Source organism: Falco rusticolus, chromosome 4 (assembly GCF_015220075.1).
Source record: "Falco rusticolus isolate bFalRus1 chromosome 4, bFalRus1.pri, whole genome shotgun sequence".
Taxonomy (NCBI): Eukaryota; Metazoa; Chordata; class Aves; order Falconiformes; family Falconidae; genus Falco; species Falco rusticolus.
This window is the reverse complement of record NC_051190.1, coordinates 51625355-51640438: the sequence shown is the minus strand read 5'-3', so window position 1 is coordinate 51640438 and position 15084 is coordinate 51625355. Positions and strand designations below refer to the sequence as shown.

Here is a 15084-nt window from a genome sequence, read left to right as displayed (position 1 = left end):
TAAAGGCAGGAGCAGCACAGGTACAAGAAAAATGGAGATAGACACAGTTTTAAAGCTGGTAGCCAGCATGGAAATGATACTCATCTGGTTATCAGGATTGTTAGAGATCACAAAACTCCACTACACAAATATAACGCAGTGCTGGAGTGGTATGTGCCTTATTTCTTCAAAGCTGCAGCAAGAAGCACAGCAGGAAAAAGGAGCAAGGGAAAATTTTAGGCAAAAACTCTAATATGAATCAGAGACAGAACAAATTCCAAATGAGTGGCATTTTCCACACTGCAACAATGCCCATTGTTCAACATCAGGACAAAAGTAATTACTCCTGGGGTTATTTGCTAGCATTAGAAGATTGGAAGGAAACATGAAAACACCTCTCTGGCAGACTCCTGACCAGCAGTGTATAGACCATAAGCTCTCCAGCTCATTAGTAATACCCCAGGCATCCAACCACTCTGATTATTAATTGTTTATTTTGCCTGCAGTGGAATTTTTATTGAGGTAATATGAAAAAAACTACGTGTTTATTGGTCAGCTAACCAAAAATGTTTCTGGCTCTTTGACCACTAAATCATTCTCCCCCAGTTTGAACAAGGCCAAGAGCAAGACTTGCCGTTACTTTCGCTCATCATTCAGCACCTGAAACACAAACCAAGCAAGCAAAAATGTGCCAAACTCCAAGTTCCTTGATCTGTCCTTATACAGCAGATGAAGCCAGCAGGACTCCCCTATTTGTCTCAAGATTAACAAACTATTTATGCTCAGAATTAATGGAATCACAGTTATCTCTGCAATGGAGGCAGACGCCAACGTGCCCACACAGATTAGAGCCACAGAGAATTTTAGATGGGGGGGTTGGGGCTTTTTGGCACATAAACACATAGCCAGAGCAGAGCAGTGTAGTTTTCAGCTCTGCTGGAGAGACCTGAGCTTATCCATTATGGACAGACAAAAGCTTGGGCCAAACCATAGAACAGAATCACCTAATAGTTTGTGCTTTGCAAACTTTCTTTTTATTCAGACGTTTGTTTACATCATACTGTAAAATACAGCTGTTTATTCAGTTTAGAGTAAGGGTTACAGTTTGCAAAGCACACAACAGCAGATTTATTTTATTCAGTATACCTTCCTAATGCATCTTCAGAAATTACAGGTGTGGTGTAATGCACAAATCTGTGAATTGGTGCACTTCCTAGCACAGCTAATTGACGTGTGATCTGTTCTACACAGAGAGTAGTGACAGATTCCCTGTAAAGAATTGTCTAATTCACTATCATCTTCCCGATTTCATTTCATTAACTAATGGCATAACAAGAAATTATCAGACATTTTGAATTAAATTGCTTGGAGGGAGGGAAAAGAGAAAGGGACACCCAAACCCCTATTCCTACGCTTTTCTTCCCCCCCATGTCAGAATTTGTCTACAAGGGAGTATTCTGGAATAATTACTACAAAATGAACTGTCCATGTCAGACCTGTTACTCTCTGCTCAAAGCACCATTTGTAGTTGACCTTAAACACAGGTGCAAAGGGGATGAAGTTCTCTCTATGACAGTCTCTTTCAACTGTCAGATCAAAATTTTCAGAAATAGGACCTTGTAAGTCAGCTTCTTACCTTTAGGTTTTGGCACCTAAAGACATCTAAATAGCGAAGTATTGGGTTGGAAGGGACTTTTAAAGGTCATCTAGTCCAACTCTCCTGCCACAGGCAGGGACACCTTCCACTAGCCCAGGTGGCTCCCAGCTCCGTCCAGCCTGGCCTTGGGCACTGCCAGGGCTGGGGCACCCACAGCTGCTCTGGGCAGCCCGTGCCGGCACCTCGTCGCCCTCACAGGGAAGGATTTCTTCCTCATATCTGATCTCAGTCTGCCCTCTTCTAGTTTAGTCATTCTGCCTTGTCCTAAACATGAGACGCATACTGGGGAGGCAAAGCTGCTTTGGGGGGGGGTGACCATTAGGCAGCTCCTAGGATTCCAGTGATGCTTCCAGCATTGAATCCATCCAGCTGGACACCTAAAGCCCAGTTCTGCCCCAGCACCCCAGGCCATCTGTATGGACAGGACCACCTCTGCCCCAAGGAGAACAGGGGCGACAACAGTCCCAAATTACCTTCTGCCTTCCCAGCTGAGTGCAAACCAAGCAGAGTGTGGGCTGCGAGGCAGCTGGTGACACAGGTACTCTGATAATGGGGGCTTGGAGAGGTAACAGAAAAGGTGGGAGGAGGGCATGAGGATAGCTGGGATAACAGGGAATAGAGGGAGTGCCATGGACAGCCATACCCACAGCCCGGCTCGCTGCGGACATGAGCAAAGGAAGTTGATCTGAAAGGGGGCTGCGGGGACAGGGAAGGGATCATCCATGTTTCAGCAAACCTGGGGGGTGGTGGGAGTGGAGACTGCAGGGAGACAAGGCCTGAGGAGGGAAACAACATCTTGAGCAGGTGAGGCTGGGGGGCAGCGTGGGGGAGAGCAAAGCCTATGGGGAAACATCACCTGAGGTGTGGGGAACAAAACAAAGGCGTACAAGGCCTTGAGGAGCGGGATGAGGCCTGGAGGAGCGGGACTGCGAGGCCAGGGGGCTGATGCGGCCTGTGGGGACAACACCGCCGGGTGAGACGGGTTACAAGGCCCTGAGGAGGAGGAGGCGACTCCCGGGGGCAGCCCCAGCTCCTCACCTACCTGCGCCCCCGCCTCAGCAGGGCCCGGGCGAGGAGAAGCCCCGGGGCTGTGTACGCCGTTGCCATGGCACCCGCCTCTTCCGGCAGCTCCCGGAAGTGGTGGAGGCGGAAATGGGAGGTGCGGGCGCCGCGCTACGGCGGCCGGGCGGGGACAAGGCGTGGGGGAGACGAAGCGAGGCGGGGAGCGGCGGCAGCAGCCGGGAAGATGCTGGAGGCGGCGGCGGCTGAGCCGGAGCTGGACCCCGAGGACCTGGTGCATTTCTCGGTGGGGGATTTGCCCAGCCGCGGTTACGGTGTGATGGGCGAGATCCGGCGGCAGGGCAAGCTCTGCGATGTGACCCTCAAGGTGCGGCCCGGTCCGGGAGGGCTGAGGGACCCCCGGGCCCTTTGCCGGCGAGGAGGAGGCAGCTGGGGTCCCACGGGTGCCTTTGCGAGGGAGACAAGGCGGGGAGGTGAGGGCCCCTGTGGTGGGAGACGGGGGAGCTGAGACCCCTCCGGCCCCTATAGTGGGGAGATGGGGGAGCTGAGACACACACCCACACTCCGGCCCCTATGTTGGGGGGACGGGGGAGCTGAGAAATCCCCCCCTAGGCCCCTGTGGTGGGGAGAAGGGGGAGCTGAGACACCCCACCCCACCCCGGCTCCTATGGTGGGGAGAAGGGGGAGCTGAGGGCCCCCCCCTTCCCATGGCTTTTGGCAGTGTAGAGTGATGGTGCTAACACCCCCCCCATCCCCTGTGGTGGGGTATCAGGGGGTGTTGGGCCTCCCCAGTCCTGGGGGGGTCTGTGAGGGCTCCTGGGGGTGAGAGGGGTGCTGAGCACATCCAGCCCTGGGTGGGTGCAGGGATGTGTCAGTGACACCCTGTCGCTGATGCTGCCCCCTCACCACAGAGGTGATGGAAATGGAGCCTCCATCTCCCTTGGGACTATCAGGGTTTCTCCAGCAGCCAGGAAGAGCATTTAAATAAAATACCTTGTTTGGGAGGAAAGGGGGCACCCCAGACCCCCCACCATGTTTTGGTGCTGGTCCCGGCTCTGGGGAGCGCTTCGGGGGGGACATGCTGTGGATGGGGTTGGTGCAGGTTTATGGACCAACCTCTGCCCCAACCCATGGGAGAAGAGACTTTTTCCCTAGGAAAGCTTTATTTTTTAAGAACATCCACTTTCCTACATCAAAGAAATAATCTGTAACAGTGGTAAATCCTCAGGATCATGTTCCTGGCTCTGTGGAGTTGGGCTGGAAGGGTTTTGAGAGCAGCCAGCACTGGGCAGGAGATGCTGGAGTCCTGCAGAGCAGGAGCTCACAGGCAGAGCAGCTTGTTGTGGGGTGGATGCAACGTGTCGGCTCCTAGGATTGGTTGAGTCATTCCAGAATTAATGCTGAAGTTTAATTAAACATGAAGGTGTTTCCCAGCCTACTCATGCTGAAACTTTTCAACCTACCTCCTGCTGCTGAAGAAGGAGCCGGTGAGGGTTTTGCCTGTCGTGGAAACCACAGGATGCATGATTGGGGTGCATCCCTGGGCTGTGTGGGTCTGCTGCGTCCCCATAGACCAGCTATAGCCCCCTGGAAAAAGGGGCTACATCACGGGCTGAAATGCTGTGAAGAGCACAGCTGTGCGCTGATCCTCCTTGGTGGAGGTTGTACCCTCTAAGATGTGGTATTTGTGACTGTCTGTGCCATAACCTGGGGGCATTCTGTGACAAAACTGGTTTGTGATGGAGAGTGCCATTTTGTTAGAATTAAACTGTGTATTGGTGCATCTGAGGTGGCTTTTTGTTGCAGAAGGAAATTCTTAGGTCCTGTGGGTCCTGTATCTCTGGAATCACGGTGGGCCAGCTGTGGGTCCTCTCTCTGGGGCTGGGCTGCTCTGTGTCATCCGGAGGGAGACAATAGCGATGAGGTATATGACCCCAGCCTTATATCAAATAAATGCCTGACCTTTGTTCTACAAAACCCTTCTGAATAAGTAGGTTTACCTTAGCAAAATGCTTTTTAAAATCTTACTTATCTCGCTTTGTGTATCTTCCGCTGCAGGGTGGGAAAACTTTTAAAGCCTTGAGGGCTGAAGGAGCTCTCTGGTCCAGCTGTCAGAATGAGCACCCTGACAGTGCTGGGCAGCTTTATGGATGAGAGCATCATGTTGGCCCTGCTTTCTTTTTTCCTTTTATTTTCTCTTTTGTCTTGTTCCAGGGACTGTTGTTATCTGGGGAGAGTGCAGAGCCTTTCATCCATACAAAAGTTTAAAATATACTTGAGAAAGATGTCTCTGCCATTCTTAAAATTAGTCTTAACTTTCTCCAGTGCCTGGTTAATTCTTTATTATGCTGAAGAAAGATCCCAGCAATGACTGATGCATTTGGCAGAGGGCTGACGGTGTGTTTCCGTGTTGGTTCAAACAGTCCTGCTTTCCCTCGTACATACACAGCCTGAGAATCCAAAACACTTCGTTCGTTAGATTCCTCTTGTTGTATTGAGTCACCACGTCAAAATATGCCACCTCTTTGCTGCTTCTGCCTCTTGACATCAGATTTCTCAGTGCCTGTGTGTCCTGTGGTGATTGAATTAGTGCAGCCTGCTGAATCCAAGCCAAATCTTTGATCCCCATTGTTCAGTACAGGGTGTCTTCTGTAGCTGCTGAATGTTTAAGAAGTAATTTTTCTGAGCTGGACTTCGGAGGTGGCTTTGAATCTTGAATTAGCTACCTTGAACACAGCTGACGCAAAACATGCTTTCCCTGACCTTGCTCAGGAGCGCTTTCCACATGCGTCGATGAAGCTGTAAATCCCGTGTGATGCAGAAGGTGCCTGCCAAGTGAGTTGTCTAGCAGGGATGGCGTTTGAATGCTTTTTACCCAAAATGAAGGTAGGAAAAGCACTGAGAAGCATTTAAAGTCCATAACTGAAGGAAACCGTAGTAGGTCCTGATGTGTGTTGCACTGCTGAAGTGAGATTGTTACCCTTTTTATCAGTCTTAGTACTTTTTGGCTGTCATGTCTGTAAAGAAAAAAAAGCAGCCAAACACTGTTTTGGGCCAGAAGTTGGATTCCTCCTGATGGTGATCACGTTCAGGCTTGTGGCTGTAACAGGAGCAAGCTGTGTTGTTGCAGCACAGTTCAGGTTTTTAGTGGCCTCTCTACAGATATCAGCGTTGGGGTCAATGGCTGTAAATGATTTTCCCAGCCCACAAGAAATGTTTGCTGTACAAACAGGCCTAAAATTGTTAGGAAGTTCAGTACTCTCGTTTGTTTGTTTTAATTATTCCCCTTGTAAAACCAGGTGAGCATTCATTCAGTAAATAGGAGGGGCAGAATTTGTTCTCCTTTCTCAGAAACTGTCTTGCTACGGTTCATGCCGCTCTGCGGGAGACGGTGCTGCCTCAGCAGCATACAGCAGCTGGGCTTAGATGCGATTAAAAGCAAGAAGTGCTGATTTGAATGGCTCCCTTGGAGTTCCGATTATTCAAACTCAGCTTAGGGAAATCTGTCACTGCTTCTCATGATCGCCCATGTGAAAATAGGGCAGTAAGTGAGCTGCATGTCTTTCCAGCCGCTTAGGATGTGTTCATCGAGAGCCAAAGCTCCTTTCCTGCTTGGACGGTCAAGCCTACAGATTTGAAAAGTCCTTTTCTATTCCTGTCTCTTAAATAGCCGCAGCTCAGAGCTCCTTTAGAAGATGTTCCATCAGAGACATCTGTCCTTTCAGTCTCCCTTTCGTGAGTCTTTGAAATGTTTAATTAAACAATGATTTGAGTATGATTTGATAGAAATGCATGTGAATAAACTGAAGGGAGGAGGGAAGCAAGGAGGCACACCTTATTCTGTGGTTAGTTCATTTTCCTTTGGTGAAAGTACAATTTTTGCTTACTAAAGTCAAACTTCTGCTACTACTTTCTTCTCTCAGAATCACCAGATTGTGTGTTGATCTAGTCTTGTGGCCTTTAAAAAAAAAAAAAAATCAACCAAAACTGTTTGTCAGTTTAACCTGACCAGAGTAATATTTTAGAAGAGTGAGACTCCTGTTTCTCTGCTCATCTGATATTGGTGGGTTGGCAAAGCTGATGGTTGCCTCTGCAACAGAGAAACACCAAGCCCAGAGCGATCATCAAGCACGCAGAAAGGAGGCTTCCTTACTTTTTTTAAGTTTGGTGCGTTTTGAGGCTTTTAGCTACAAGTACAAGTGTGTCAAGTGGTTTGAATGGAGTTACTTCAAATTCAGTTTTCAGTTTTGGACTATATGCTTCGAGGTGTGATAGGAGCCTCTGAAACCAGGGCATCCTGCAAAGCCAGCAGAGAAGCAGCCGTTCTCTGCACGCCTCCCCATCCCCTGCATCTGGGGTCAAACTGGGGGTTCCAGCCGTGGGCTGAAGTTTGAATTGTCCACGTTTCTCAGGCTTGAAATGGGCTGTGAGCAGCAAAGTCTATGCATGTGCTGGGAACGGGTTCAACCTGAATGCACCTAGTGTCCTTGGCGTGGAGCAGAACCTGCTGTAGCGAGGTCTCTGGGTGCCCCCAGCTATGGGTCAGATGTTACTGCAGTTACAGATGGCTGGGTTTTTCAGATTAAATCAGTGAGGTTTGACTTCTGCATCCACCTGTTTTCCCCCAGAAGCTGGATATAAAGGACTTTCAAGCTGTCTCCACGTTTGGAGACTTTTGGGTTGTTTCCTGGCTGCCTTTGCAGTGCTGTCATGCTCCTGTCCAGGCAGTACGCTGCTTCTCCCTGGAGCTCTTTCCTCCCAAGAGCGTTTCACCCTTAGCATCATTTTTGGTCTAAACATGAACTAGGAGTCCTCAGTTTTTTCTACTACCAGCACTGCTGTTGATTTTACCTTATTGGTAGAAATTGATTCACATCTTACTAAGCTCACAGGGTGAGAAAAGCTCTGTGTTAAAGGTTTGAGCCCTCATAGCTTTGGTTTCCTATACACAATAGCATGGCAGAACCTTTCCCACTTATTTTACAGTGAATTTATCATCTTTTTTTTTTTTCCTCCTATGTGTGGGTGTTCTCAAAGTGTTTTAGACCTCATAAATAAATGCTGCAAAAGTGTGAAGAATTTCAGTTCACTGACAAGTGTGGGCATTTGGGGGTGTTACTCCCTGATCTGGAGACCCTGATCTGCTTTGTGCTCTTCCTGAGCATTGTTTTTTGAAGACAAATATCCCCTCAAGACAAAAGCTGCTTGGGCAGCTTTGTTTTCTGGAGTTGGCATTGTCTGCTTGAGGCCAAGGTACAAGTGCTCTCTGAGGACACATCAGCAGCTTGCTGGAAGCCTGCGGACTGCACCACCCTGTAAAACAGGGAAGCAGTGCTCATCTCATTCCTTCATTGACAAATTTGAGGGGAGAAAATGTCTTTACAGCTCCTGCTCGCTCCAGTTGGAGCCAGAAGGAGAACTCATTGCCAGGCTGCCACCTCCAGTGATCTTGGCTCTGTCAAAAGAGAGGTTTGTGCTTGTCTAAATCCTCAAAGAGCAAGGTTAATGTGAACTCCTCTTATTATTGCTGCTTCTCGTTTGGTTTTGAATCGCTTGAATGCCGTATTTCCATGACTAACTCCAAGAGTAATTAGAAAAGTCTCTTAAAAAAAATAATGCAAGCTTGGAGAGTTAAAATATTTCTGAGCTGTGGGGAGGTTATATTATTTGTTTCATATACGATCCGAGTTGGACTGACAGGTGATAGTCCTGTTGGCTTTTCTCAGCTTCTAATCACTGCTTTTCCAAAGCAGACTGTTAACTTGAAACCCTCCAAACTCAGCAGACACACCTGAGAGAGCTGCTGCTGCCAAGCAGTCGCGGAGCTGGAGGAGCCTCCCCTTGTCCTGCCGTGGCAGATAAGTGGAATTCCAGACAGCTTAGGCTGCCTGTGTAATTTCAGCAAGGTCCTTGAAAAACCCTGTGCCTGGCTGCTCCGCAGATGTTTGAGCATGTTTGAGATCCTTAAGGAAAATGAGCTTGGTAGGAGAGAGAGAATATCTTATTATTTGAAGAAGCTGGTAGATTTAAAGAACAGATTATCTGTTATGCACATGAGACCTTGAGCTTAACGATCTTGTGGTACAGCGGTAACAAGCTACTTTGGATTACAATTGGACTTGGTTTTTCACCCAAGGTCTCAGCTAGCGTCAGTGCTGTTCCCCTTATATAAAAGATGAGTATTTTTAGTGCTTTGTGAAGACATTAAACCTGAAGCGTTAGCAGAAACCACACATTTCTGCACTAAGCTTTTTACTCTGTTTTTTTGAGCATGGCAAAAAGGCTTTACTGTCTAACTACTAAAAATTAGTCTAGACCACTGGTTTGTTTGCTTTTCTTAAAGCAAAAGTTGTCCTATGGTTTCAGGTGGGCTTCAGTGATCTGGAGATTTAACCTGGTGTCTGGCAGGGCCACGGGCAGATACTTCTTGCCTGGGTAGGAGCTGGATGCTGCAGGATGAGTTAAGAGCAGAGGCTGGGCGTTCTCAGTGTTGCTGTAGGGGTTGTTGGAGTACAGGAGAGGTTTGGCATTACTGTTCTGAGGAGGTTGGAGGAACCTGGCAGGGAACCAGGGTGCCCACAGCTTGAGGGGCCCTCAACTGTTGAGTTAACTCTCAGCCTGGCTGGGGCTGGAAGGGCCCCCTGGAGCCCCCCCAGCCCACCCCCCTGCTGAAGCAGCTCTTCCAGGGCAGGCTGCACAGAGCCACGTCCCGGCGGGTTGGGATGGCTCCAGAGAAGGAGACCCCACAGCCTCTCCGGGCAGCCTGTGCCAGCGCCCGGCACCCTCCGGGGAAAGAAGTTTGTCCCCAGGTTCCGCAGGAGCTGCCTGTGGTGCAGCCTGTGCCCGCTGCCCCTTGTCCTGCCGCTGGGCACCCCTGGCAGGAGCCTGGCCCCGTCCTCCTGCCACCGCCCTGGAGGCGCCTGTGGGCATCGATAAGGGCCCCCGAGCCTGCTCCTCTCCAGGCTGAACAGTCTGCTCCTCTCCAGCCCTCTCGGCCTTCCCTCCTGCGGGGGAGGCTCCCGTCCCCTCATCAGCCTCGCAGCACCCGCTGGGCCCTCTCCCGTAGCTCCCTGCCTCTGGAACTGGGAGCCCAGCATGAACCCTGCGCTGCAGATGCAGTGTCCCCATGGCAGAGCAGAGGGGCAGGATCCCCTCCCTTGACCTGATGGCCATACTGCTCACGCACCCCAGGGTCCCATCAGCGTTCCTGGCCGCAACACCCTCAAGTTTGGTTTTGCTGGTCCTTCAGGAGCATGAGGCAGGGCTGGACCGATCCCTCGGGATGCTTCCCTTCCCCTGTCCTCGTGGAAAATGGAGGCAATGGGGACCAGCAAAGCAGTTCGGCTCCTCTCAGTTGGACGTGGGTTATCTGGGAACGTGTGTTTGTTGTACATGCAAAAGGGATGGCTTTCCTAGGTCAGAGCAATTCGTTACCATCATACCAGCAGGTCTGTCATTAGTCTAGACCAGAAGGGTGTCTGACTTAATGGCATCAGTCGCTTGGCTTTGCACAGGCCAGGTTTGATGTAAACTCTTTCACATCTCATCCGGCTGCTATTTGGGAGGGAAGGGGTGGGTGGGGAGGAAGGGTATTTATTTCAATACCTGAATTTTTATACAAGATCTCTTAAACTTTAGTATTCCGCTATTTTCTGTCTAGCAAAACTTCACTGTGATGGCTTGGACACTAGCTTAGTTTCTGCTGCATCCTCTCTGTGACTTGCATGACAGCGTCACGTCAGGAAAGATGCTCTTTGGCTTGGGTTTGGGGTTTTTTTGTTTTCTTTTGAGAAGATCTTTGCAGGAGAGAACTTGAGAGACTTCTCAGCTGTGCAGAGTAATGATGTCGTGAAAACAATAGATGCCTGTATTACACCTACACCATTTTTCTATGGAGAAAGCTTCATCGTACCCTGGAACTTGTTAACATTTTGTGGGAGTGTAAGGGAAAGCATGCCTTTTGTTAGCCAGTTAGAGAACGTTTTGAAAGGGAATTTTGTGGTCAGAAAAGACACTTTGCCAGCAGTGGTGCTGTTTGTGTTTCTGGTAAACAGTATATTTTGTTATGAAAGAAAGGCACCTAAAATTATTTATTATGAAATTGCACATCCTTGCATAAAGGGGGAAATATTCTGGAAGATGAGATGTTTTGCTCAGGCTTTGAAAGGGGTGGCAGTCCTGCCTGAAGGAGTTATACGCAAGCATCTTCCCAGTGAGCTTGCTGATGTGGAGTTCCTGGCGTATTTCTCTTTTCAGTGCTTGTATAAATAGCTACTTCTGGCTTAGTGTTGTGAATATGATTGAGTTTGTGATGATTTAATTTGTGCTTGGAGACAGTCCTGAACTCCAGGCTCAAAAAGCAGAAGATAAATGCACTGATTTGTGTTTAACTCAACAGGAGCACCTGATTTCCCTAACATCACAGGTATTGCCACGGAACAGTCTGTTCTTGCAAACAAGAACTTCCACCTCCAGCTGAAAGCTGAAATCCCCAACCGAGGCTCTGGTTTAGACACACATCCCACAGAGCGAGGGAGGCCAAACACTGAGCGACATCCCAGCTTACAGAGATTTCTTAACAGCTTCCCCCAGGACGTTAGGTAGGCAATAAAATCCTGCTGCCAGCAGGGAGCTCTCGGGGTTGGACGCATCCTGCCCTTTGGACACCTCGGTCCTGGGGGGTATGCAACAGTATATAAATATAAAATAAAAAGGAAGATCATTGGAGACAATTCTCGAATACGGATGGAAAGGGCAGCTGGTTCCAAAGGCTGCGTGGCCAAGTGCGAGCTGCTCTGTAAAATTGTAACAGGAATGGAGCAGACCATCTTTGCTGGCTGCACTTAATGAGGACAAAAATGGTTTTTTTCTCAATCAGACGAAGCTTTTTATATATATAATTTTAAAATTTTTTTTGTTCTTCTGGTACTTCTGGAATTAGCAGGCAGGGCTGTGATGGATTTTGGGTGAGGGGGAACCTGTCAGCTGTAGGGTGGAATGATACCAAGAAAAGCCTGAGCTCTTTCACTTTCATATTAGACTTGTGGACTGTAGCATGACTCCATCAGGTGTAGGAAAGCATATTTATTTGGCTATAAGGAAAGGAAATCATTTGGCTCTGGAGATAGGAGGCAGTTTTTGAAACAGAAGATGCAAGGATGAATCAAGGGGACATAATGCTGTGTGCTCATCCTCAGAAGTATTTTTCATCTTCTACAGGAAAAACAGGTATTGTCCTTTGCCTGCAGCAAGAAATTTAGTTGTTCCTTTGGGACTTGCCATTAAGTGCTGATGGTATGAGCATAATGAGAGCTTCTAGACCAGATATCCCAATTTATAAATCTCCCCGAGGGCCCTCTATCATTACAGGAGCAAGTTTTAGAGAGGAGGAATAAAAAAAGGAATTGCAGGTTTTGTCTTGTCCAGTACCTGGAAATAGTTTCCATTCAGCTGTTGGCGATCGCTGCGTCAACCAGCTCTTTGCTGATGCAGCTCTGTGGATCTCGCTGCTGACAGGAGCCAGTCCCAGTCCTCTCCCTTCCCCTGCTATGACAGCAGAAAATTATTCCTTTTTTTCCCCAGCTTATTTCTGTTTTATTGCCCTGAACAGCAAGGCCAGGTAGGTGCTAGCACCGCGCAAGGGAAGCAGTTGTGAACAGCCTGGCTTCTCCTGTGCTGTCCAGCTGCTCCCCACGCATTGACAGGGACCAAGCTGAGGCAGGAGGCTGAGCCCTGCCTGGGGAGCTGAGGCTTCTCCCTGCAGGTAACCAAAACAAACTCTGGTTAGTTCAAACCCTGCCTTGCCGGTGCAGGGTCATCCCCAGCACAGTTAATCTGTTACATGGGGCATTCCCCAAGGTAAAATCCATTCCTTGACAAAGGGCAAGTGCTGAGGGAACGATCCTGTCCCTTTCAGCTGCTCGGAGCTGGAAGGGTAGTGCCACCAGACACAAAGTATTTCATCCCTGTGATGATACAGCTCTCATTAACACGTCGGGGGTCTTGCTGAATGACTATAAATGATTGCTTTTGCAATAACCAGGCGTATTTATATATAATGAGGCTGTTTGGTGGCAGCCCATTGTGGGTTGAGATCATGGCGATGCATCCCTGAAACTGGAGCGCAGTGGGAAACTTCAGCTCTGCACAGACTCTTGGACAGTGCTAAAATCTGTTGTATTGAGGCTTGGAGCATAAAGTATCTCTTCTGGTTTGATCCCTTTGTGCCTTGCCTTGGGAGGAACGTGGGCAGTGGTGATGCATTTTAATATATGTATCCATGAGAGAGGCAAGGTCAAAAAAAGGCTTGTGCTGCAAGCAGGAGGCAGAGGTCTGGAGCTGCAGCACTGAATTCCTTGGAAGAAAAAGGGCAGGTGGGTCAGACAGTATTTGGCCGGCTTGGCGGTGATGTTACTGGTGGCTCTCTACATGCCACCGTCTTTCACTGCTGCCCAGAGAGCAATAGCATGATGGCACGTAGAAAAACAAAGCACTGATGGACCTTGTGCTTGAGGGAGAGGGAAGCGTGAGCAGTACTGGCAAGCTGTTTGAGGGCTGAGAAATCCTGGGGCACAGACTGGGCAGATCTCGGTGACTGAAACTGGTGAATTTAACCATGGTGTAGATGGCTATCTGACCCACAGATCCATTTAAAAACTACATTTACTTTAAAAATAAACTTCAAGCTGGTGTTGTGTTTGTATTTCACAGTTATTTGCCAAAACAGAGGGCTTTTTCTCATTGTTGGCTAACAGTAGAACCTTGGTGTTTTGAATAAACACAGCCTTGCTGTTGAAATTGGTATTGGCTTTAGTTATAAAGTTAACTTTGGTTATAACTAAAGGATCGCTATATGCATTTGAAGCAGGTGTATCATTTTAATGGGTGCCTATTCAATCTTAATATGACTTTCTATTTTTAAAAAGTGAAGGGACATTTGAATAGCTGTGATTTTTGGCAGATTGTGTTTGGGTGGAAATTAAATTCAGCTGAATTGTTTTTCTTGCACATTCAACCACATTGTATACTGCCCAAATAGGAGCACTCATCCAAACTTGTCTTGCAGTTAAGAGATATATTAAGTCAAAGGGTTGCAGCTGGACTGACTTGTTCCAGGCACCACAATGTCTTTCAAAATTTTAGAGATATGAGGCCTTTTTCTTCCACTTTGTTTCAGGCCAGAGAAATAGTGAAAGCTAAAATGGAGCTTTCCTGTGTTTTGGGGCATTTGAGACACCCAGGAAGGGGTTTTCCTGCAGAAGCTGGGTGCTCCTGGTCAGTGACTGCAGTCTTCTGCCTTCTAGTTGAAAACATTTTCAGCAAAAAATAACCCTGCTGTTTTAAAGAAGACTGGCATCGCGCATGACAGAAATAGCCTGGGGTTTTTAATTAGCCCTTTGCCCTTGACCAAGGAACAGACCTCTCTTGTGCTGCAGGCTTCATCTGTGGGCATGTATTTCTTGCTTTAGCAGCAGTATCTGTCCCCCAGCTCTGAAATGATGCTGGGAACACTTAGACCTTCCTCTGCATGTGGCAGTGAGGAGCTGGGGAACTAACAAGGAAAGGCCAGGTCCTGCTGCTGGGCTGCTGGAGCCATCCTGCTGCTTCCACCAGGTCTGTATGAGATGTCCCCAGCTGGCCAGCGCTGTGTGTGATGCGGGAGAGGTACAGCATTAAGGTATGTAGATAATGAGACCCATTTAATTAGCTTCACTGGTGTTTACTCGTCCCATCAGTGGGCTGGGCCAGGAGCAGCTGCAGGCACGGCTGGTGGAGTGGCTTCATCCATGGAGCGGCTTCATCCACGGGGTAGGAATGGGCTGGGAAGCACCAGAGCTTGCCAAGCAGGTCTGGTGCTTCTGAGCCTCGGGGCTGGAACGTGGACAGGCTGAGCAGTGAGTTAGTCATCGTCATCAACCAGGTTGCGGCTGGTCATATATAAACCTTTCCCCCGTGAGAAGTCTCAAACGAAGAGCTTCAGTGCCCAAATCTCCTTATTTACCTATCTTAATCCTGTATCTCTTGTGCTTCCCTCATAAGCAGCACCTTGGTCAGTCGTTTACACGGAGAGATGAACAGAAGCAAAGTTTTTCGTGCGCATGTGCGCTCCACTTGGCATTGGCCCCGCAGAGTAAGGAAATGAAAACACTGCAGCCACGGACACAGAGAGGTTTTGTCAGCTTTCAGGGGTGTGCAGGTTCTTGAATCGCTTCCTTCTTCTTACAGGCTTTTCTCATTAAACTCGGTGTATTTATAATAACTTAAATCTCTTGTGTTGGAGAGGTCAGGCCAGAGTTTGCACTGGCTTACAAGAGGCTGTGTAAAGTCAGGGTAAGGAGCCCAGCTATGTATATGTTCGTTACTTAAACGGGACTAGGGCTTGTGGCCTTGAGCTCAGTCCCCTCTTTGACTGTGGGCTCTTTTGTGAG

The 15084-nt window shown here is 48.6% G+C and overlaps 2 protein-coding genes across 8 annotated transcripts in view; one reads left to right on the top strand and one right to left on the bottom strand.

Moving 5' to 3' along the window:
* KIF9 (kinesin family member 9) overlaps positions 1-2761 on the bottom strand; it is a 30112-nt gene extending 27351 nt beyond the window's left edge. For all 6 annotated transcript variants that reach the window (XR_005103861.1, XM_037385094.1, XM_037385098.1 and 3 more), the window contains exon 1: positions 2679-2761. The gene's annotated coding sequence lies outside the window, so the exon portion shown is untranslated. The remainder of the gene's footprint in view (positions 1-2678) is intronic.
* A 71-nt stretch (positions 2762-2832) lies between these two features.
* The window catches only part of KLHL18 (kelch like family member 18), a 29219-nt gene continuing 16967 nt past the window's right edge, over positions 2833-15084 (top strand). For both annotated transcript variants that reach the window (XM_037385101.1, XM_037385100.1), the window contains exon 1: positions 2833-3023. In XM_037385101.1, coding sequence (XP_037240998.1) covers positions 2883-3023 — 141 coding nt within the window. In that variant the 5' untranslated portion in view covers positions 2833-2882. The remainder of the gene's footprint in view (positions 3024-15084) is intronic.